Source organism: Poecilia reticulata, linkage group LG5 (genome assembly GCF_000633615.1).
Source record: "Poecilia reticulata strain Guanapo linkage group LG5, Guppy_female_1.0+MT, whole genome shotgun sequence".
Classification (NCBI taxonomy): Eukaryota; Metazoa; Chordata; class Actinopteri; order Cyprinodontiformes; family Poeciliidae; genus Poecilia; species Poecilia reticulata.
In genome coordinates, this window is record NC_024335.1 from 29,714,564 (window position 1) to 29,738,615 (window position 24,052).

At 39.9% G+C, this 24,052-nt stretch overlaps 2 protein-coding genes across 3 annotated transcripts in view; both read left to right on the plus strand.

Moving 5' to 3' along the window:
* The window catches only part of znf831 (zinc finger protein 831), a 20,846-nt gene extending 16,384 nt beyond the window's left edge, over window positions 1-4,462 (plus strand). For both annotated transcript variants that reach the window (XM_017304889.1, XM_008410380.2), the window contains exon 4: window positions 2,220-4,462. In XM_017304889.1, coding sequence (XP_017160378.1) covers window positions 2,220-3,092 — 873 coding nt within the window. In that variant the 3' untranslated portion in view covers window positions 3,093-4,462. The remainder of the gene's footprint in view (window positions 1-2,219) is intronic.
* A 6,181-nt stretch (window positions 4,463-10,643) lies between these two features.
* LOC103465492 (endothelin-3) lies at window positions 10,644-18,778 on the plus strand. The gene is made up of 4 exons (XM_008410383.2): window positions 10,644-10,928; window positions 11,870-12,095; window positions 16,865-17,029; window positions 17,713-18,778. Exons 1-4 carry the CDS (start codon window positions 10,859-10,861, stop codon window positions 17,741-17,743), a joined length of 492 nt encoding a protein of 163 aa, XP_008408605.1. The 5' UTR covers window positions 10,644-10,858; the 3' UTR covers window positions 17,744-18,778.
* Window positions 18,779-24,052: the final 5,274 nt, after the last annotated feature.

The following is a 24,052-nucleotide window of genomic DNA, read 5'->3' on the forward strand; positions in this document are numbered from 1 at the left end:
ATCAGTAGCCCAGCATCATGACCTGTTTGTTCTGAAGATCCTGCAGCTTCCACTTCTCTTCCTAACATGGCGCCTCCTCACCCTGACTCTCAAAATTAAATTAATTTAATTACACATATATGTTTCACTGAATAATTATAATTATTGCGGTAGAAGTTATTTGTTTGTTAAATACTTAATGAAACATATTTACCATGTTTGATGTTTGTGTGGATGACCTATACTCACAGATGAAGGAGATAATTAGTCCAACTTTGTCGTTTTTTGAATGTTCCGAAATTACAGCGGCTGTGATGCACCAAGGCAAAGGCGCATGTAATGGTAAAATACAGACACAAGGTTAAAATAGCCCTTTTACCAGGGATGAAGCACACCCGTTGCCATGGCAACTGCCACGAGCCGAGCAGGGACTTCATTAAAAACATAACATTCAGTTCGTTACAATATTAGGTTTTCAGGCTTGATATTTATTTTGTGATCATTAATAAGCCTCTCATGAACACAGCGGTGGTTGATTAGTTAATTTTAAACTCCTGCTCTGCTAGTTTTTTTTTTTTAATGGAGCCGAAACGCACAGAATTGCGCAACACCTTGTTGAAACAATAATTACTGAGGTTATTATTGTTGTGGGGTTAGAGTTAGCTAACATGTTAGCTTCCTAACATGGCACCTCCTCACCCTGACTCTCATACTGATAGGAGGAACCACAGAGCTCTGTTAGGTTAAAGCTCATCTTCTGAAGTTGGGATATGTTTCCTCCAACAGGTTCCAGAGGAATCACCTCAAACCAGATGTTGGACTGGATTTTATTTCACTGTCATTTGTGAATGTTAGCTCCTCATTTTCAACAGTGGAGCTATAAAGGTTGAAAAAGGTTAATATTTTGGAGAAAGTCTCATCAACATCAATATTTCCACTAAATAAGAGGTAAAAAACAAAATTGTTTGATAAAGGAAAATCCTCTCAGACTCTGAGCCTGACAGCACCAAACTATTTTTTTATATTAGACAATTAATTTAATTGTTAAATACTTAATGAAACATATTTACCCCTATTTGATGTTTGTTGTATTCACAAAGAACGAGGTAATTAGTCCAAGTTTGTCGTTTATTTAATGTTCAGAAATTACAGGCTGTAATGAGCCACAGCAAAGGTAAAACAACCTGAACAGATGATCAACTCTAAACCACTCGCACCTTTTTACTCTCCGTCTCTCTCTGTCATTTAAGCACACCCGTTGACATGGCAACCTCCTGCGCTCCACAAGCCGACAAGAGATTATGTTAAAAACACAACATTCAGTCCGTTACGATATTAGGTTTGCAGGCTTAATATTTATTTTTATATCATTAATAAACGCTCCCTGAACACAGCGGGGGTTGATTAGTTAATTTTAAACTCCTGTTCTGCTCGTTACTTTGGTAATGGAACCGAAACGCACAGAATTACGCAACACCTTGTTGAAACAATAATCACTGAGATTATTATTTTTGTTGTGTCATTAATTTGAACATGTTTTGTTGATTTTTGTTGATTTCTTTAATAAAGTTACAAACGTTTTAAGGAGCCAGAGGAGGACGTGCTGGTCTCAGCCTCCTGGCAGCGTTCAATTTGTCACCTAAAACCGAGATCGACTCAAAACTTTCCGCGATCCACGTATTGCACCGCTGCTCTAACAAAGCACGGACAGTTCAGAAACAATATGAAATGGGAAACAAAAATTATTAACTGATTAAGTCATGTTTTAGATTGTTCTTGAAAAACTAATCAGTCACGGCTAATTAGTGGGCGCAGTAGCGGCTGCACAGTTTAACCCACTGATTTTTTACAGCAGACAGCCGCTCCCCTCTCTTGTAGGTACTGCTTACCCCCACCAAATCTTTTAGGAGTACGCAGTACCCTGCCGTACCCCCTTACTTTCACCCCTGGTCTTGAGTAATAAGGACCAGGGTTCCCGCTGTAGTTTCTAGGAGCTGTTCAGCGATGAGGATCTGTGGAAGAATAAGGAATAGTTAAATTCACTTAGAACGATCATTTTAAATTACTCAGAGGGGGTCAGTACTTACAGAGGATCTTGTGACGAGTTGCGGTAGAGTCGGGGTCTTCCTGAAGGTTTCAACTGCACACTTCACTGCTGCAATTACTGGGGAAAAGATGCTACCTGGGCACCCCATGGTGTTCTTGTTAGAGGCTAATTCCTTTCTATTCTTTTGTTCCAGGGAGAAGAAACAAACCTTCATGTGGATACCTCTAAAATCTCCTGTCTGTCAGAACAACATTTAGAGTCTCTTTCCCAGAAGAACTCCTGTATGTCCGAGTGCCCTCCACCCAACCTTCATCAAGCCCCAAACACTTCACATAACTCTGACACTCCTGCTAACAGCATTCATTCCAGCCTTTTGAGCTCTCCACCACTGGAAATCAACCATTTCTATTCACCACAGAAGACCTGGGACAGAGGCATCGTCCTCTACAACCAGCAAATGCAGGTCTCGCGTGAATCAGATCTGAGCCAGGATGCTCCGATTCCGATTTCCACATCAGAAACACAGAGTGTCTTTTTATGTGCTGAGCCCACCCTGCAGTCATTCTCAAGTCAAGATCAAACAAAAAGCCCCATCGGTTTTTCAGCTCAGGAAGGCTGTACAGCCGCCGGTAACTACAGCTGTGATGTTTTCACAGGAGAGAGTAAAAACAACTCTTGCGTCTTACCAGATTTTAGAACATTGTCCTCTTCGTACTTCAGCCATGTTCCCAAAGTGTGCAGAGGTACTGGTGAGATGACCGGGGACATCCAAATGCTGCCAGACAACCAGATTACTGAATCTCCGTCTCAGCCATTTTTGTTTCTGGAACCTGAAAAGAAGCAGGATGCCATGTACTCACTGAATGACTTCACAGGCCAGAGCTCTAACTCTGGGAGGCCTGACATTGCCAGCAAATACCAGTCCGTTTTCATGATTGGGTCCTTTCATGGCTACCAGTCTTCAGACTGTCTGCCCAGTGGAGTAAGGCCTGTTCCAAGCTTTCAAGACAACACAGAAGATACCAGCAGCAGTGACGATGAAGGAAAACTCATCATTGAGCTCTAGTAAAACATGAAAAAAACTTATTTTACAGACCATTTTTTTCTGCTGTATATTTTTATGAGGCAAACTACTCAGGAGGGAAAAATAAGAAGAGTGGATGATTTAATTCAGTGGTAAATGAAACAGGACTGCACATATGGATTTTTTTATATGGCTTTTGTATAGGTGCAAATATTTTGTATGACTGTAAAAGCAATATTGTGGTAATACTGCAAAGAGTAAATTAAGCTGCGATTCCAAACATATTACTTCATGGTAACTCAGGTGGTTTTGAATGCCTCCTCACCTTCATGAATCTAATGAAGGTGAGGAGGCAAATCCTCCCCATGGATTTCTGACAGCAACCAACATAGCTGCAGCACATGTAAATGGTAAATGGCCCATACGCTTAATCAAGGACCCCAAAGCGATTCACACTGCATTCAGTCATTCACCCGTTCACACCCACATTCACACGCTGAAATTTTACTACATATGTAAAACACCTAGGGATACACCGAATGTAGTTTACTGGCTGATTCCCGATCTTTTAAACCCTGATCTGCCGATTCCGATTTTGGCCGATACCAATTTCTTTTTGTCTGAAATGAACCTAACTATAGCAAGAAAGTCGCAGAGTTGGCAACAGACTAATGTTCATTTCAAACTTTCAGACATGACCTGGTGGGCCGGTCGGTCAGTTAAACATCTCTCACAGGAGAACAGAAGAGGACAATGTTGATTCTCAGGCCTTTTCTGAGGCCTAAAAGAGGTAGATAACATCATCTTCACACATAAGTATCGGCCGATCACCGTTCTCCCAAAATTAAGGGAACTGGCCAGTAAATTGGTGCAGCCCTAAAAACAAAGCATCCTAAAACTTGAAAGTACAAGATACTGATTAGCAGTTCTGATAACGGCTGATTTGGCACATATAAGTACCAGCCACTATTTGTCAACACATCCCATAAAATAGGAAATATAATATGAGCTTGTATTGCTAAAAGTAGCAATACAAGCATCACAAGAGTTAGCCAGTCCTTCTGGTTGTCAGATGTGCAAGTAGAGCTTGCTAAGCTGTGACAACGTTTGAGCTCCCACTTCTGAGCCAAACCAATCAATCTAACCTAAAGATTTTAAGTTTAAGTCCTTGTTAAATACTGACCTGTTCAGAATAAAACTTGCCTCTCACTTCTGCTGCCAGGGCAGGCTAAGCATCACATTTTGAAGTTTAAAACCACAGGATCTGATTTGAACCAATCGCTAATGTTTGGCCGTGATGTATGTAATGCACCTGGCTTGATGGAGCTTGCCAGAAATTACGTGCGCTGTACACAACCCCATGAGGAGTAAGGTCTTCACATCTTTGCCAGTAATAAAATGTCTTAAACGTTCCTCTTGTTCTGGCTTCAATTGCTCAACATTTGGAAGTGTGGCCAACACTTTGTTTGCATCCCCCTGCCGTGGCCAAACTACAAACACAAACAGACTGCATTTCTCTTTTTTCTTCTTTTTTTTTTGGCTCTTATGGCCTTTATTTGAAAGAGAGAGAGGGCAGGGCCACCTATGGCAGCCACGTTGAGGACTAAGACCATATTATGGGGGGTGCTGCGCCCCCATAAAAACAGCAGAGTCACTGTACCCTACTCCTAACCCTGTTCTCTCATTTGATTGGTTGAAATTCAATCCAAGAAATCAAACTCAATTTGAGAAATCCCAGATGGAGGCCTGAAGGGAGATGAGAATCAAATTATGTACTTAACCCAGATATTAAGAGCAATTAAACTTAATAGATAGGCTAGCTTTAATCTAACAAGAACAAATTATGTTGGTAAAGTTAGAGGCAGCTGTGGGGCCTCTGAATATGCAGCCATTCTCTGTTATGAACATATAAATAGATTTGTTTCAGATCAGCTTCACTTACTTGGACTAGAAATGATTGCATGTCTCTTTGAAATCAAGATGTATTACCTTTTCTAACTCAACCCACTGTCTTTACCTCTGCCCACACACTCCACACACACCCAGCACCTATAAAATCAATCTGTCTCTACCTTCCCACAGTGACACCCACTTATTAGTGAATTCTATTACAGTCCCAGACAACACCTGCTTGTGTGAATCACGTCCACATGCTGCCAAATATCTGCGAAGTTAATCTTCACTGCCAATCAGAGAAGAAGAAGGTGGCTGGAGGGCCTCAGTCCCTGTCCAAGTGTCAGTCTCAGAATGAGTCAGCAGGTAAAATAAAACCACTAACAACAGGAAGAGTGTGTATGTGTAACATTCCTAAAGTCGGATCACAGCTTTTGCTCGTATTGATTTGCTTTTTTTCCCCCTCTGTCAGTTGTCATAAAACGTTTCGCACCTGATGGGGGAATTTAGGGGGGAACTCTGTTTCATTACCAGTGCATCTGCTTAGGCTTGTTTAATTCCAAATGTTAACAGAGGTCATTATTATTAGCGACATGGAAGAAACAGTAAATCAGCCCGGTAAAACTTTTCTTGTTTTTGACGCGTTTCATTTTGTTTTGGTTCCTGAAGTTTTAATATGTTTCAGATAACTTGTTGGTCTTAATTTTAGGTTTTTAGTGAGTTTTTGGAACTGCTGAATTCATGACTAGAGTAGGAATTTGATGAACGAAGTTTGAATTTACTGTGGATTTCTCCAGTTCACACAGAATTATTTATACAGCATCAATAGCGTAGACAGGATACCAGAACTACATCTTAGCATGTTGGATCTCCAGCATAATTCTGACTGCGCATTTGACCACTATTATTGGTAGAATTGGAAAAATTCATTCAAACTGACCAGACCTGGTTTTTAAATAAGATCAAGTTTTCATTTGGTCAAATTGGTGTGGTCAAATTTCCATCCAAAATGATTTTAAAAGTTCTGAGGTAAGTTAACCAATGCACCTACATTAAAATTATGACTGGCTATTTAGGGGAAAAAAAACCTCCCAGTTTAACTAAGACCAAATTCTTCTTTGTAGAATGAATAAAAATTGCATTGTACGTAGTTACACTGAAAAAGGTGGTTTAATACAGCAAACCATTATGTGCAGAAGCAAGGCCTTCAATTCAGGAAGGGGAGAAACATGGATAACATGTATGGAAGCAACGTTTCTTATTACTTGCAAATGTGAATTAGGTTATATCCAAGTGGCATAAATTCAAAACACTTTGAATACCTCCTAGTTACTAACAATTCCTTTGTTTCACATAAAACAAGTATTTATCCCTGGCCAAGAATTTTTATGACCATACTGAAGGGAGGTTACATAAAACACATGTGGGAATTCTGGATGACCAAATGACAGATCACAGATGTAAAAAAAAAAAAAAAAAAAGCGCCAGCTGTTAGTGGGAAAGTTCCCAACATCATTCAGATTCTGAACAGATCTCAATGAAGGAAAGCAGGGTTCATCAACCACGTTCTCCCTAACAGCAGCCACAGTCAAATTCTGCACTACTGGTTTTACTGACACTGTGCTGTCCCAACAAATTTATTCATTCATATGTTTGAAACATCTCTCCTGCATTTTACACAAAAAGTGTCATAAATTACGGGGTGAAGAGGTGAGGTAGACACGGTGGACCCAGGTTGAAATGAGAGAAATGATATTTAATGATGAGTGACAAAAATCACAATCCAGGCAGCACAGGAGAGCAACAGCAATGACTTACACACCGGTAGCACTGGCATAGACACGACTTACGACAGAATAGACAAGGATCCAACAAGGAGCAGGGGAACACAGGTAGGATTAAATACACAAGGAAGGTAATTAGGGGAAACAAGGGACACCTGACAATCCTAAATAAACACACAAAAAAATAAAAACCTCGCAAAAAGAGGGATTCATAATTGGGAAGACCTGTATGTAATGTAAACTAAAAGTTGAAAGAATTTAGTTTATTATTGTTTTTTTACCCAACATTATCTTTATTGGGTTTTTAGCAATGCTTCCAATAACATGCAGGGCAGGGTGTGCTCTCACATCAAAGGAAATGTCAAGGGTAGTTAAATTATTGTCCAACATTCAACTTGTCTTTCCTTGTTTTATATTCTTTTGACAAAATATATCAACTTTCTAGTTTAAATTTATCCCCAGTAGTATGTGAATATTCAAACCTAATGTTAACTACTGTGTTAAATGACCTCTGTGTGAAAGCTTTTGGGGGCCCTCTTGTCTCTCTATAAAGTAGGAGGGGTAATAGTGTGGTTTGGGTTTTAGTGTTATTTATGGTGAACATTTCAATTTATTTCTTCTTTTGTTTTGTAAAATGAAGTCGTGGTTTCACTATTAGAAGGAGAAAGCATGTCATTAGGGTTTATCTTATGAAGCTCTTTATGAGAGCAAATTAGTTTGAATTTATTGTCGATCTTCTCTAATTCACCAAAGTCAACATTATGTGTACAGGTTCAAATATTACCATGACAACCCCGCTTAAATGTTACTCAAATTTTACCCCAGCAACACTGGGTTTGTAGTTATCAAGAAGTTTTAGATCAATATATCTGGTGGAACCATGCTAACACCGCCATGTTTCCCAGCGTTGTGAGGCTTGAAAGTCTCCCATTGGTTCCTCCAAATATAAGGGTGAGGCAAAGCTGTGCGAGTTTAAATGGAATGGGATTACAAAATGTCTTCTCACACAACAAAACATCAGATACAAAATGTTATCAGAACAAAGTTTGCAGCTCGATTTTTCAAGTGACTCATGAGTAAAAGTTGCCATGTCACCCCAGGATGCCTGTCTGCAGTCATGCTGCGGTGATGACTGTAGACAGGATGTGACTAAACAGGAGCAAAGCCTGGTCAAAACCTGGAGTAGCAGGTGGTCCCAACAGGAAGCCTCTATGGGTGAACTTCAGCTGAAGCTCCATAGGGAGGAACAGGGTGAAGGTGTGAGTGAACATGGTGTCCTTCAGAGCAAGCTGTGGTGAATTTCAGGATACTGTGAACAAGTTGAAACTACGGGACACGGACAGATGGATAAAAGCCATAACCGAGTCAGAAGAAATGACAATGGTGTTAAAAATTTGCTTCGCTCATATTCATACTTGCGTCACAACTTATAGTGTACGGTGTAATTGACTTTAACTCTGACTAGATAGACTTGGTTATGTTCCAAGTTCCATGCTCGTCTTGATTCTACATTCATTTGCTCCATAAAAGATTGTCAGTCACCTTCCAAAAACTCCCAGTTCAGACGTTTTGGACCATACCTGTCAAGATTTTGATTTGAGGATACGGGAAATGTCGTAGTCGGGGGGACACTAATGTAACATAACAGTGGAGGGAGGGGAAGTAATACATGATGTTTATGGGAAAGTACTAATACGGGAGCACGGTGGGAAAGGGGGGTAAAAAACAATAGTTCCCCATGAGACTTGACAGACTTAGTGCAGACTTACTCCAACAACCAGTCTTCTAGTGTTCTCTTAAAGATACATCTGCACCAAATAAATATGAAAATTGTTTTTGGACATTTTTGTGAACTTATAAAGAAAAAAAAACACAATATTTGATCTATTGTGGGAAGTGATGCATCTACGAGGAATCCACTGTGTCTGGCTGTAGGACAAACTGTGATCTGACTGATAGCCCTTTGCTCAACTCTCGATTGAATATATTTTATTCCTTTGCCTGAATTTGTCTTTTAGTTATTGGTGTACGACGTGGGGTCATGGTGGGATGCCCATTTCAAATATACCAGCACAGAGTCACTGACATACTCATTGTCAGTGGTTTGCAGAAGTCTACCAAATCAGCCTGTTCTTTCTGTGTTGATTAATTATGTGGTGGTGGAGACAACGTAGGCCTTTTGGGTTAGAATACAATGATAAAAGCTGCATAACTTTGGTTCACAAAGACATAAAACAACATAATTCCCAGGAGAGTGGGTGGGGTATTGAACAGTCTACAGTAAATAAAAAAGGGAAGCTTTGAAGGCACTTCAAGTGCAACACCACTGATGGTTGCTTGGTGCAGATCCTAAAACCATCCAGCTGCTCTTCAGAGTCCAAACACAAACAGGTTAACTTCTGAAATACTGAGTCAAAACACCACATGATAGAGATAGTTTGATTTATTCGACTGCATTGAAGTTTCTTCTGATAAATACAGTGATGATCAAACAGACGTGTCAAAAGCTTTTTAGAGTTTGGGAGTATTTCAATAACACATGTGGCATGAGTGACTTCTGGCACTTTCAGCTGTCTGAAGATTTATGGGGAGGTGAAATGAAAAACATTTGAATAAAGTCAGACGTCAGCTGAGAGGTTCAAATGAATATTAAAACAAAAGAAACAGCGAGAGCGGGAGAAAAAAATCAAGAGACAGAGGGACTTTTATAACAGCCGAAAGAAACAAAGTTACTTGATTGCACTATTTATGCCTGGTAAATAAGTAATACCTCCCTTTAAGTCATAGAAATGCTTTAGCACACCTATCAGTTTCTTCCATGCAGTTCTTTGCTACTTTTGAACGTCCTCATTTGCTTATGTCATCTCCATCATAATGAACCATACTTCTGAATGCTATCAAACTTAACTTTCTTGTTTTATTGGTTGAGTCAGTGCATACAGACATGGTGACCAGGTTGTTTGCGCATTTCTTTACCCTGAAAATGTCTCCCAAACAGAACAATTTCTCTCTCAGCTTTTACTGATAAAGGAGGAATGGATGAAGTGATATTTAACCAGCGATGATCTGTCCTCAGTGTGTCCCTTAATTCAGATCCAATGTGTACTGAAATATTGTTTACAGCTGCGTTCAGATTTCGGATGGCTGAGTAAATACTGTATACATCTGTCTTGAGCATTTTCAGACACTTTCACTCAGATCTGACCTTTTGTACATTCAAAACCATTTCCAGAGTGAACCATCATGATGAAGACATGATGTTAGGATTTTACATTTTGATGACTCTTACATGAATGCTTGTTCTCCATAAATGGGTTGTCCATTTTGAGTGGGTGACTCACTTTGGGAAGTTATCAAAATATTACCAAAATGTCTGATGTGAAAAAAAATGCACCAAAAAACCAAAAACCTGCAAGTCTTATAAACACAGGTAATAAAGCAACAATCTCAAAACAAAATCCTTAAACTAGTTAATGTTCCAATCAGCAAGGAATTATTGACTTAAAACAAGCTCCTATATCTTGCTGAAAATTTGCTTATAAGTTCATTTTGTCTTATTTAAAGTGTAATAAGATATTTGCACTACAAACTAGATCAAAAGAACTGGGTAAGATAGATTTAGTGTTTTTGCAGGGTGCAGCAGTAAAATCCAGATATAAGCAGCTGCAACACAACAGTACTAGCAAAACCTTTTCTGAAAACCTGTCATCCAGGATTTGTCTGGATTGATTTGGATTTTAAAAGTATTTTTAAAATTAATCTTAACATTTAAACACTGAAGTATTAGTGAAATGTTCCATATGAAAAAACAAACGACTTTTCACAACTTGCTAATTTGGGGAGTAGTCGACATCGCTTGATAATGTGATTTTATGTACTTTTTTTTGTTGTTATTTGTTTGTTTGATTATTTTCTTATTTTGAAAATCCCGGCAGGAAGCATGAGTGATCCTGCGGTAGCTTGTCACAGCAGGTCATAAAGCAGAGCCGAACAGAGCAGCAGCAGCGAAGCTCCTGGCCGGTCACAGGTTGATATCTGGGGACGATCAGCAGGAGCCTTCAGTCAGTGTGTCTGGACCTCCACGACCTTTGACCTCTCCAAATTTTTTCAGTTTCTATTGATTCGTGTGTGATGGCTGACTGTCTGTCGGTTGACTTGGGAATTTTGTTCATTATAGTGGTGACGGCATCTTTAACCAATGGTAAGATAAGATTATTATTATTAGTAGTAGTAGTAGTAGTAGTAGTAGTAGTAGTAATAGTAGTAGCAGTAGTAGTAGTAGTATTAATTATTATTATAAACTCACGGAGTGGTAATGAAGGAACTTAAACTCAGAAAAAAACAATGCTGGTTCAGTAGGAAATTATCAGTAGATGATGTTGTGATTGGCTGTTTTTTTTATTTGTTCTTTTCATCTGTTATTACAACCGGACTGATGGAACATTTCTGGACCCTGAACCTCACCCTCTCTAAAAACATTAAACATTGTGTTCTCGAAAGTCCACAGATGTGGATTTCAGTTTGAAGATTGTATGTAGATTTTCTGTGGTGATAGAAAAGTGTCATGGGTTGTTTGAGTTAGTTTTGTTTATTCCGTTTCTTAGTCTCTTTATTTGATCAGATCAGTCTTGTTTCTGTTTTATCATGTTTCTTAGATTTAGTTATTCTTTAGTGTTAGAGTTATTCCCTAGACCCCCATGTCTCTCTCTCTCTCTCTCTCTCTCTCTCTCTCTCTCTCTGCCTTCTGCTGTCTCCCCTCACACCTGGGTAGCAGGTGTGAGGGGAACCAGCATTCAGTATCCCAGTACTTAAGCACCTCTTCTCCTCTTACTTGGTTCTTCCCACTACTTCCCTGTTATATCCTGTTATTTCCCCCCGTCTCTTCCATGTATTCCCTGCTGGATTTTTCCTTGGATTTACAGCTTTTGTTCTGCTCTGGCTCCCTGTGCTCCCCCGTGATTTTTCTAAGTTTGTCCATCATTTTATCTTTAAACATCCTCCTTTCATTCAACGTCTCTGCCTTTCTGCATTTGGGTCTGCTTCAAAAACCGCACATCATGACAAAAATACCTGCGCTCCTGCGGTCTGAGCCGTAGCGTGTCTGTTGAGTCCACACAGAATATGTTTCGTGTCATCCTGCAGGTACGTTATCTGTGAGCCAGAGGCAGGATGTGTCAGCAGAGGTCAGCCTGAGCGACCCCGCGCATCAGGTCGTCATCCTCTCTGGTTCTGAAGCTCAGGACCGCCCTGCCCGTGACCCGCTGACTGCCAGGAGGGGGCGCACCAAGAGGTGCACGTGTTACACCTACAAAGACAAAGAATGTGTGTACTACTGCCACCTGGACATCATCTGGATCAACACACCAGAGTAAGAGTCTGTTTTAAGAAGCTTCCCATCTGACCAGCAGTTCACCGCGAAAACACAAAATCCTAAGTCATTTTGGTCCAGTTTCTAGTGTAAATATCGTAGTACACCTAAAATAAGAAAAAATAACTTAGAAGTAAATGACTCCTTAATATTGATGAAGAAGTGCTAGTTCCATCTTATCACATGGGAAAAATATCTTATAAGTGAAATAATCTGCCAATAATCTGAATTTTCAGTCATGTTTTCTTGGACCAAAGAGTTAGGAATGTATGAAACATGTTTTTACTGAGGCTCTTTAAAGGTGTACTTATGTGCGATTTTAAATTGACATTTGTGACTGTACACAAAATAGACCAAGGTGTGTCTGCGAATTTATTGCAAGAGCATGCAAAAGACAAATGCATGTCCCCTAGGGGGCTCTGTAATATTTGGAGGAAAAATGGGAAAGCATAGGCTGTTTGAGCGTGTGCAGCTGAACCTCATCCAGTGAATCTCCGCAAAAAATCTTTGGGATCTGGTAGGAGAGGTCGTTGTTCCCATGGATCCGTCAACTTTACCTGAGAATTCCTGACTTTTCCGACTCATGCTTCATGATTCTTCTATGCTTTTCTGGGTAAACGTTTTATAGACGTTCTATATTTTGATCTTCAGCCCACTAAATGGTAATTGGATTGTACTAGTATATCGCTTTATCAAGTCTGAACACCCCCAAAGCGCCTTACTCTACATCCAGTTATTCACCGTTTAAAAAAAAAAGAAACAAAAAACGGCCACATGCTGTGTGATTAATTACACGGCAATTAAACAGACATCTTTAATGCATAAATCTAAACCAATGCAGACTTTACGCTTGAAGCCTCTGTGGTTTTCATCTGTGAATCCATACCAAAGAGACAACAGCAGCAGCAACAAGAGGTGACTGAAAACTTTAAATCCTGATCTGTGCCATCTGGGAGGCTCTATAGACTCTGATCTCTCTCTCAACTTCCTGGCCTTTTTCTCTAAGTACCTTCAGGTTCTTGGGTGGATCGGACCCTTTTTCTGTTTTCACTACTTTTTTTTTTTTTTTTTTTGTTTTGTGCTGCCAGCGTTAAATAGAAACCAGAGATCTGACGGTAGATCCAGTTTTTCAGAGTTCTGGATCGCTGGAGCAGGTCTTTCTCACTTCAGACGTCTGGATGGGGTGGTGGGTGGAGCGTAGAGGAGAGAAGGGGTGGTGACATGGACTCATCTGTCTCCTGTCAGTTTGGACTGAAGTGAGACCACCAGACCAGCCCAGTTTAGTTTTCAGATCCAGTAGCATCTTTAGGCTTCACATCCATACGGGGAGCTTTGTTTCACGGCAACACAGATGATGATGATTGATTTTGGTGATGATGATGATGATGATGGGGATGAGGATGATGATGATGATGATGCATCTTCAGAATTTCTCTTTCTTTAGACCCCAGGATCTGACCAAACTGTCTCTTTGGTTCATGTTGAACAGTCGGACACATCGATTGTAGTTTTCCTCTCGATTACTGATCTTTAAAAAACCGACACCGATTTTTAAAATTTTTTTGTCTCAATTGTTGCCAAATATAGCTAAAATATTGTGAGTTGGCAACAGTGGGGTGAATATTGTTAACAGCAAACACGCAGACATGACCTGGTGAGGCTGGTCACTAAAATCTCTCTCACAGCAGAGCAGAGCAGGAGAGTCGTTGATATTTAAACCTTTGCTGAGGTAGATAAGATTGGCTTCACATGTAAGTACCGGTCGATCACAGATCTCGCCAAATGAAGGAAATTGGCGCCAATAAGTCGGCGGAACCCTTAATTATTGTCCATCAGGCCACATCAGCTTTATGTACATGAAGGAAAACTTCCTACTCTATTTTCTTCTGGAGAAGATGTGAATCAGACGAGAGGCCATCTGTCTCCTGTAGTTCGTACGGCGCTGCTCTTCCTCACATCTGTCACTGGCATTTCTCTGCTCTGCCTGACGATGGAACAGCTGTAGTTAAAGATGCACAGCACACATGGGAGGGTGTGAGAAGGTGAACATATCTGGGAAGACGAAAATAAATTACCTGCGCTTTTACGTCCCTTAGGGAAGAGCTCCTAAAGTACATGCAGCTGTGAGCGGTTAGCTAACCTTTTGACTTCACTCCTCTTCATTGTACATTGGTGTCTCTCTTTTTTTATTACATGGTGAAAAAGTTTACTCCTCTGAAATTTCAGAGCAAGTTGATACTGCAACTCTTCTCTGTGGCTGTCGGTTTTAGTCTTTTATTGGAACTGCTGTCATATGAACAACTATTGAAAGAGCTTTAAAGAGAGAGTGTTAACCCCGCTCCCAACAGGTCAGACTGAAGGGTCAGGTGCCAAGAAGTTCTTACAGATATTGCATACCAACAGCAGGTGACCACAGCGTCATCACTATTACTGTTGTTTGTTGGAGACAGATGAAAGGGATTCTTTCGGTCCTCCTTAATAAATCATAGAAATCACAGAATTATTTGCTGGGATGCACTGCACTCATGTAAATGATCCAGATAATTTTTTTGGCCTAAAACTCTGAGGTGGGGAATGAAAGCTTTGCAACAGCTGTTGGCAGCACAAAGGTAACGTACGCCAGAGATTCAGAGAGGACATGTTCACCAGGGAAAGGGACTGCTTTAATGCACTCTGCTAATGAGCAGAGGAGTACCCAGAAAGTGAACTCAAGTAAAAGTAGAACTACTTCAACATATTTTTATTCAAGTAAAAGTAAAACGTAGCCATGCAAGAAATTACTCAAGTAAGACTAAGAATGTATTTGGAAAAAAGTCTATGCAAGTACTGAATCAGACAGACCAAAATTTAAAGGTAAGTGGAGATTTTTGTATTTTAAGGACCAAATTGGCAATAATTCAAATAAGTAACAAAAAAAATAACAAAATCAGGAAAAAGGAAAATTTCTCAAATCAGTTTTCTTCAATAAAAAAAACTGCAGGTGTGTGTCTGTGTCAGGTGAATTTTTGGTTAAGACATGTTTGCTCATTACTCAAGTAAAACTAAAAAGTGCAGCGTAGTAAAAATATTCCTAAAAATACATTTTAAAAAAAGTTACTCAACTCAATGTAACTTGTTACTATCCAACTCATCATAGCGTTGACAGCCCCGCCCTCCAGGTCATGTCTGCATGTTTGCAGTTAACAATACTCACCCCACTGTTGCCAACTCAGCAACTTTCTTGCGATATTTAACAACATTTCAGATAAAAAAAATTGGTATTGGCCAAAATCGGAATCAGCAATCAGCCAGAAAACTGCAGTCGATGTATCTCTAATAGGAAGGTTTTGCAGTTTTGATTTGACTCTGACAGAGAATCTGTGGGGAGGAGACAAGCTGAAAGATGCTCAGCTATTATGAGAACTGTTTGTTTGCTGTACTGGCACTAATTATCGAGAATGGTATAAATAAAAAAGCTAAAAATAAATCAAATGTCATTATCTTTTTAAAATAGATTCTCTTTCTATATTGTTCATTATCTTTTCATAGATGCCTGTATAATCTCTTTTCAACAGAGGGATCTGCCAGGCGTATGAATAATTCTGGGCCTGACAGAGCAGTGTTTATGACGCGTCCTTGTTAGGAATGTCATGTTGAGTCGAGGAGGTCGGGTTTTATGGTGCGCTGTAGGGTGATTATAGGATGTTCTGTCATGATGCCATCAGAACCAGCAGCATCCGTCCAACATTCCAGCAAAACCATTAAGAGCCCAAAAAAGGTAAAGAACCCGTTTGAGTTTTCCCAACCTGAGCGTCAGTGTAGAAGCATCTCATTATTGTGTCACTATAAACATATGATTCAGTTAATCATCCTCCCTGAAGTGAACATGACTGTTTAACCACATGTTATCTGTCTCCGTTCCCCTGGAAACAGATGCTCTTACGGCACATCTCCATTTATCAAAGCAGTTTTGACCAGTAAACATTGTTTTTGAGCCGCCTCATAATTCAGGTCAGCAGGTCTCTGATCGGCTGCCAGCAGAAACAATTAGCAGTGCACCGATTGCACTTTTCTGCCCGATTACATTATGCCGATCTTTAAAAAGCCTGACCTGCTGATTTCGATTTTGGCGAATTTGTTTTGTCTCAAATGTCGCTAAATATGGCAAGAAAGTCACTGAGTATGCAACAGTGAGGTGACTATTGTTAACTGAAACATGCAGACATGACCTGGTGGGGAGGCTAACAGTCAAACCTCCCTCACTGCAGAGCAGAAAAGGACGGCGGTTCATTGTTAGACCTTTGCTGAGGTAGATAAGATCAGAGGATGCGATCGGCTTCATGTGTAAGTATCAGCCGATCACAGATCTCACAAAATCAAGGAACTCGGCACCAATAAATCAGTGTGCCCTGGAAAGAATGTAAGTTTTTAAAAACTATCCCAAAAACGTTAGCAAATAGTGGAAACTATGCTGTGTACAATGCACTCACCTCCTCACAGTCTCTGATGGGCGTTGCCAAAATGAACAGAGAGAAGATGAGAGTCAGGGAGCTTGTGTTGCTCCACCAGTAATCCAGGTTTTCATTTGCAGTAAATCTCTGTCTGACTGTGTTTTTAGTCCTAAGTTAGGGAGGTCAGGGTCAACACTGTGGGGTTTATGGTCTTTATGAGCTCATACCGCCCCACACAAAATGCCGACCTGAGCGGTTGCCCATGTCGCCCATATCAGAAACGATCCCTGCACAAAGACACTTGTTGACATAGAAATGTTCCACTGATTCCATTGGCAGGCACACGGTCCCGTACGGCATGGCCAGCTCCCCAGGCTCTTTGCGTACGAAGCGCTCCGTCCGGACGGCTCAGAGCAGCAGGAGCAGCAGGAGCAGCGGAGCCTCCAGGCGGTGTGCATGCACGCTGCATACTGACTCCGAGTGCAGCCGCTTCTGCACAAACAGGTAACTGGATTTCCCCACTGGGGACAATGAAGGACATTTCTCTAACAATGCTGCCTTCAGGAAAATTAAAGGTGTGTGTTGGCTGACTAGGACTAGCATTGGTTTTAGCTGTGAAGTTGTCAACATAACTCACTAAATCTTATTATTGCCTGATGTATAAAAGAAAAAGATATGCAGTTCTTTGCTACTAATTGTCAACTCTACCACAACTAGACAATAAGGTCAGGGAAAAGTTTTAATTAAATAAAAAATACCTAGAGAGAGAGAAGTAGGTCAGTTATGCTAGCTTGACTTTGACAACCGTAACATGAAGATGTGCTGCAGAATTCTGTGTTTCGGTTCAGTTAACAAGCAGCAGCTGCGACAGTTGAGCACGTGATTAAATTAGCTAATCAACCACCGCTGTGTTAGCTTGACTAACGGCAGCAGTAGCTAATCTACTAAGTGTTCTGTTCTTTGTGTGGGTAATGTTTGAGTGTTTTTTTTGGTATTGAATCCTGATGCATGGCGCTATTGTCAGATGCTATGGCAACAAGTTTGTGTGTAGTGTTGCCCAGCGACATAGAGAGAGCACTGGTAGCCGACACAAAGAGCTAGTTTAGGTTAGTGCAATAAAGAAGATGGTTGCATACTGTGAATTAAAAGAGAAGATGTGCCTCTAAGTGTATTTTGTTTGACTTCAGGCAGAAGAGGAGACCCCCTGCTTACACCTAACGCAAAAAAGAGGACGCCCCCGTTCCGTAGAGGAGACAGGGAGTGGACTCTGAAATGAACAGACCTATCTTTAGTCTCTAAGTACGGGAGAAAATCTGTTGTTGCCGTGTAGATGAAAGGGTGAGGACATGGGCAAAGAGGAAAAACCTGAAAGTGAGAGTTTCCAGCCGGGGTTTCTGTCCCTTCTGCCTCTCTCTGTCTCTCTCTGGCTGCACTGTGTCACAGCAGTGGAGTTTGGTTTATCCACCTGTAACTGTGTTTCACACGGCTCATCATTCCAGGATGTCGCATGTAATCTCTTTATCTTATGGATGTGTGTGAAAGCATGTGTGATGTTTATAAAGGGTGAAGAACAGGAGGAACGTCAGCAGCTCATTTTCACTTATAACCTGAGTTTGTTTTTTTTTTTTCAATAAAATGTATTTTCAGGAGCCTTTAAGGTATTTAGAACTGAACACACATTATGTACGTATAAAATGACATATGTTGTGATTCCTGTTGACATTGTCTGTCTCAGAGAACCCGGTTTTGTAAAGAACAGGTTGTCATGGTGATGTATCCATATTATCATGATCTTTCTCATAGTCAGTGGTAACTGTTTCTCTCAAACGGGAGTGTCTATTACTTTTCGTTAAGGGTCACGACTGAAAAAGTGATTTGTTGACGATACACTCCACACCAAAACAATGCAAGGTGAGCTTGAAAACACACCTGATTGCCTTTCACTCGACAGTGTGCAAGTGTTTCTGCAGTTTGCAGAAACTGCAGTTTCTGCAGTTTGTAAATAAGAACTTCTTCTCAGTAGCTCACCTGGATTAACAAAGGTTGAATGAAACCGTCAGCGGAGAACAACTGGAGGAAACATGGAAGACCAAATATGTCAAATGTATCACCACATGTCTGGTCAGCACCACCAGAAGGTTAAATCAGTTCCATTTGGTGCTCGGTGGTTTTGTGTATATTCTATTTATTTTGTACTTTAACAGATAGGCTTTGTATTGTCTATTATTTTGCATTAAAAACTGGACAAATGAATTTAACAAGCATTTGTTTTTACTTAATTTCCTAATAAGAGATGCCTTTCTTTTGTACAATTTTTTTAGACAAGTGGCCTGTTGGGCAGTGCTCAGCTCAAACTGGATGAGATATTTCAACATGGTTTTATTTTTTAGATGAAATGACCAGTTGCCTTCCTTGTTAGCGAGGGCGATTTACCGTTCTGCTTGTGATGATTTTTTTAGTCTTCAAACGAAATAAAAGAAGAAAAAACAAGTCTTTGCCCTTTTTTTATTATTATTAAAATACTACATTCCCAGTAAGGATTTTTTGTTGTTTGGCGTAGGGTGAAAGGAAATGATTCATTATTCATATGCAACTTCTGACAAGAAAATTTTTTTCTTCTTCTTTTAATGGAGCATATCCAGCTCCTTTAAAACAAATCGAATTGACATAATATGTAAAAAGAAAAACAAAAGATTTTGTTGATTTCCTGTTATGTGTAATTGCATATGTACTGTACCGGCTTCATTTTAGTGGCTTACACGTTAGTGGCTCATCTCACTACAGATAGAGCAAAAAACCAAGGAGACTTTTCACTGCAGTTAGCAGCAAATGTGAACATTTTGTTTGGAAAAGATGCAGCGGTGCAGTTGGTGAGAAGGTTCTGGGCTCCTGCATGGAGTCCACATGTTCTCTGTGTTGAGCCGACACATTTGTCATTTGGGAATCTGACATGCTGCCACAACCAGGCTCCACAGAGGGGATGGTGTGTTTGTGGTGATGTGCAGTGTTTGCCAAACATGGCGTCTTATCTGACAAACGGAAAGCTGCATTTTGTTTTCTTCGGCCCAAAGAACTTTCTTCCGCTTGAAGTCTAGCACTGGCCTTTTGTCATAGTTGGAAAACATTTTGCTGTTCGACGCGGAGCATCAACCAATCAGACAGACTCCGCTAAGTGACATAGTGACCTGTGGATGCTGTCCGGCCAGAAGATGCAGGCGGGCACCAATGTGGTCAGCAGGTCGCCAAACTGGGCTCAGGAAATAGAGCCAAAAGTGGAACTCACCAAACTCTCAAAACGTTTGAATTATCTGCTGAATTCAAACACGACGCCCTACGATGAACATCCTCTTGCTTTCAGTAAATGAAACCAAGACACTCTTTCAATATTTCATCCACCATTGTTCAAAGTGACCGGGAAGAGGAAAAACAAAAAAAAGGCAAAAGTCAAGAGTTTCCTCCAATATCAGCTGCTGAAGCTTCTAACTCCTTCAGCGTAGTCATGGTGACCTGGTGTCCTTCTAGCAGGACAGATTTACTCATCACCCACATCCCTCTCCATTTCTTGATGATGGATCTGACTGAAGTGATGTTCAGTGTATATACTGAACATCAGTGTAAATATCAAATTCTATTGGTTATGTTTGACTTATAAAAGTAATAAAAAGGTAAAACATCAAAGGGGGTGAATATTTTTTTATAGGAACTGCATGCATCCAGCAATCTGTCTTTTCATTTTGCGTGTCATCCGGATGGAGAAGAGATTCCCAAACTTTCCTCCTCTGAGCAATCTCTTTCTTTTTTCCAAGCGAACACTGAGGAATGTCCATAATGATGAGAAACAAAATCTCCCCTGAAGCTATCTTCAAAAATAATAATAATAATATACAGCTTTAATAAGCTGAAGGGAAAAAAAAAGAAAAATCACTATAAATCACTATAAAACATAAAATAGACAGCTAAAAGATAGTCGACAAAATAAACTAAAAGTAGCCTTAAAAATAGAAATGGTACAATAAATAAAAAAACGATTTTTGTAAAAAGAGATCAAACAGTTAAAAGAACATTTGAAATTGCACAAAAAGCAATGAAAGAAAAATTATGTTCTGTCAATATTTTTTTGTCTGGGGTTAGTGTACTTCTAGTGACAATATGGAGTTTAGCGTATTATTAATTTCCAAAAGGCACCGCAGGTTCAGCAGTTAATATCAGAACAAAGCTGGTGTAGAAACAAGACGTCTGTCTGTGTCTGTGTCTCGCACAAAATATGTTTGTCCGTTTTTCACTGAGGTTAAATTGCATAGAGTATCCAGACATTTTACTCATGTATTAATAGTTCATAATAATTAAGTAAAAGTCAAACATGCAGCGCAGTAAAACTACTACTCCTAAAAGTTATTGTTTTAGAAATTTTACAACAGTTGTTAACGTTAATTTGTGAGTTCAAAGTGCGATGCTTAGCAAAGGATTGTGTTTAAAAATAACAATGGATAAGTGACTTAAGACCCGGTCGCTGGAAAGAAAACCTGAAGGTACCGGTGGAAAGTTTATCAGGGTTTTTGTCAGAACTTTTGTTTTTAAATACTATTAATATATATACTTAATTCTGAATGCGATATGACGGTAAGGAGGCGGTTAACAGCGCTGCGCCTCAGGCCCAGACTGACAGGTTACATAACACATATTTATGTTGGGCTATATACCGACTGAAAGAATGAAAGATGTTTGTTTTTGCCAAAGCAACTCAAGTCTATTTTTCTTTCATTGTACTTCTAAATTACAAAAAGCCCTAAAACGTTATTAGTGCAGCACACAATACTCGTAGTGAAGAAACCTTTTGATTTCTATGTGTTTTTTATCATTGGAAATCTTAGACACTTTTTAGAATCTGCAAATAACGAAAAATGCCAGGAGTAGACTTGTTTATGGTTTTATTACGACCAGTCACATTTACACAACAGCGACCCCTTCACATAGGAGGAACAAAGACAATGAAGTAAGTTACTAATATGTTCATTTCAGGTTGTATATATCACAATGTTCTGTTTTTGTGGGGCCAATTTGAAGCTAGGTGGTCTGTGAGTGTTTGTTAAATGGGGTAAGTGGTCCTCAGCCTGAAACAGTTTGAGAAACACTGATCTTCTACGGTCTTCTGAATAAGTGGCAAAAAAATTTGAGTTGTGGAATAAGTGCATCATGGCACCAGCCCAAAGCGGTAAATAGTTCAAGAGCACGGCTTTAGACCCAGAGCAGACAGGCTTGTCATTCCACAAGGCTTTTTGTGAGCAGGGCCAACAGGAGGGACCAGACAGATCATAAAGGCAGCATTAAGGGGAGCTAAAGCCAGAGGAAAGCCGGGATCCACAGAAGTTAAGCACCTGCTGAAAACCCCACAGACCAATCAGAAAAACCCTGACCAGGAGGCTAAACAAGGACCATGACCGATTCATGGACATTCTCTGTCATCCATTTTGTAAGGAAAATGCTGTATTCCTTGATTTTCGTAGTTATTCAGTTTTACTCACCATAAAGCAACCTTGAGAAAAACTGCCTGAAGACATAAAAAAAAAAAAAGCCCACGCATGGCAGCTTGTTCTCATTTGTTCCTTCAGCCCAGGGTCTGTTGCTCACCGTGGTTCTGGGTTTTAAAACTATTTAAAACATGCTTATTTTATCGCAGACTGAGCATGCGGTTGGGTTACCGGGCGCTGATTGAGTCATATGTGGTTGCTGACATCTCTGCAGAGTGTCAATCATAAGAAAACCTTTTGTTGTCACTAAGTTTTTGCTGTGGTTGGAATGCTGCCTGATTCCACTTGTCCTCGTTCCGTCTTAATTCGGTGTCAACTTATTAAGAAAATCTCACTTTTCAAAAAGCATTGAAACCATTGATTGGAGCAAATACCCACTTTATGTGTGTGTGTGTAGAAGGTGTCAGAGAAATAAGACAAAAAATAACTTATAAGTAACTTTTAGGGAAGATATAGGAGCTTGTTTTAAGTAAATAATTATTTATTATTGATGAAAAAGTTCCATTGGTATGCTATTTTACTTATAACATGAGGAAAATGTTCTGTTATGAGTGAAATAATGTACCAATGGAACTAGCACTTTTTCATCAATATTAAGGAATTAATAACTTAAAACAAGCTCCTTTATGTTGCTGAAAAATGACTTGTAAGTTAGTTTTATCTTGCTTCAGGTGTACTAAAATATCTGCACTAGAAACTAGAGTAAAAATACCTGGTAGGACTTATTGTTTTTGCCATGTTTACAGCAGTGTAGACTGTGTGTACTCTGCCAAATTACATTAACATGAGAAGATGCTCAATATTATTTAACTGAAAGAAATACTCATCAAATGCAGAGCCAACTACTTTTTCATGGTTTTCACAGTTTAATACGTAGTTTAATCAAAGAAATGTTGCCACATTTGGCCCCTCCAATACATTCTCGATCTTGATGTTGCCCAAAATAAATATACATTTTTAAAGCCGTGCTCTGAATCAACCAGATTTGATGTAAACTCTTGACCACTTAACCTTATCTATCACCTTAAAACACTAGTGCTAAAGTGCAGTAATGGTGACCAGATTAGATGATATTCACCTTTGATTTTGATCAATAGATGCTGGTTTTGTGTGTGTCTTCCTGTTTTGCTCTGATTGTGTGGTCGGGGGTGAGAGGGTTTGCGGTTTCCAGTAAGGATTCACTTTGTGAGGTCGACCTCACAGGAGCCAGCAGCTCCCTTCAGAATCAGCACTCAGCTTTCTGATTTAGTTTGACTGAGAATCGGATCCAGAGGAGAAATGATAAAACTCAGCGAAATGAAGGCCAAACAAAAACTTCACTCAGTCTAAACGGTTTTGGATGTGAGCTTTTCTTGAAGCCTTCGAGTAGATCACAGAGGAAAAACTGATGTGAAAAAATAAACAGATGGAAAAAACATATAACTACATGTCTGAGTTAAAACTTCTCTTCTTTTCATCATCATATGATTGACATTCATGGAATCATTTCAGTATTAACGTTTTTTTTTTTTTTTTTGCTTGAACGTTTCCATATGTTCGATTTCTACGGCTTTCCCTGCTATATTGTTGATTTATGTTGTTTGATTCTCTGTGCTGTGATAATGGAAAATAAAGAAACTCCTTCTGTGCAGTCAGTGAAACGCTGTGTCTGCTGCAGCCCCGACATGAACCTGTTCAACCCGACGGACCCACCAGTGGGTCCAGCTGCTACGTGACCTCGGCTCGCTCTGTAAACAAAGGCTCCACGTGCCTTTAACATTTTTTCTTTATTATTATCCGCTAAAAGAGGCTTTAATCTTTCAAAAACTATTCCGCATAAAGGTTTTGCCCAAAATGTTAAGATTTTAGAGCTATTTAAAAACAGCTGATGAGATTTAAAGGTCCTCGGGCGATGACGCAACTGCCCGGAAAACACCCGATCAGCTGATCATCACGGCCATTTTGTGGCTTCACGAGACAGTGGAAAGACTCTCAGAGTATGGCACAAGATGTCGGCTAT

Bases quoted from the DNA above. Each gene is read 5' to 3' on its own strand.
- LOC103465492 (XM_008410383.2), top strand. From the start codon at position 10,859: ATGGCTGACTGTCTGTCGGTTGACTTGGGAATTTTGTTCATTATAGTG. The intron at 10,929-11,869 runs GTAAGATAAGAT...GTCATCCTGCAG, and splicing joins GACGGCATCTTTAACCAATG to GTACGTTATCTGTGAGCCAG. The intron at 12,096-16,864 runs GTAAGAGTCTGT...TTCCATTGGCAG, and splicing joins ATCTGGATCAACACACCAGA to GCACACGGTCCCGTACGGCA.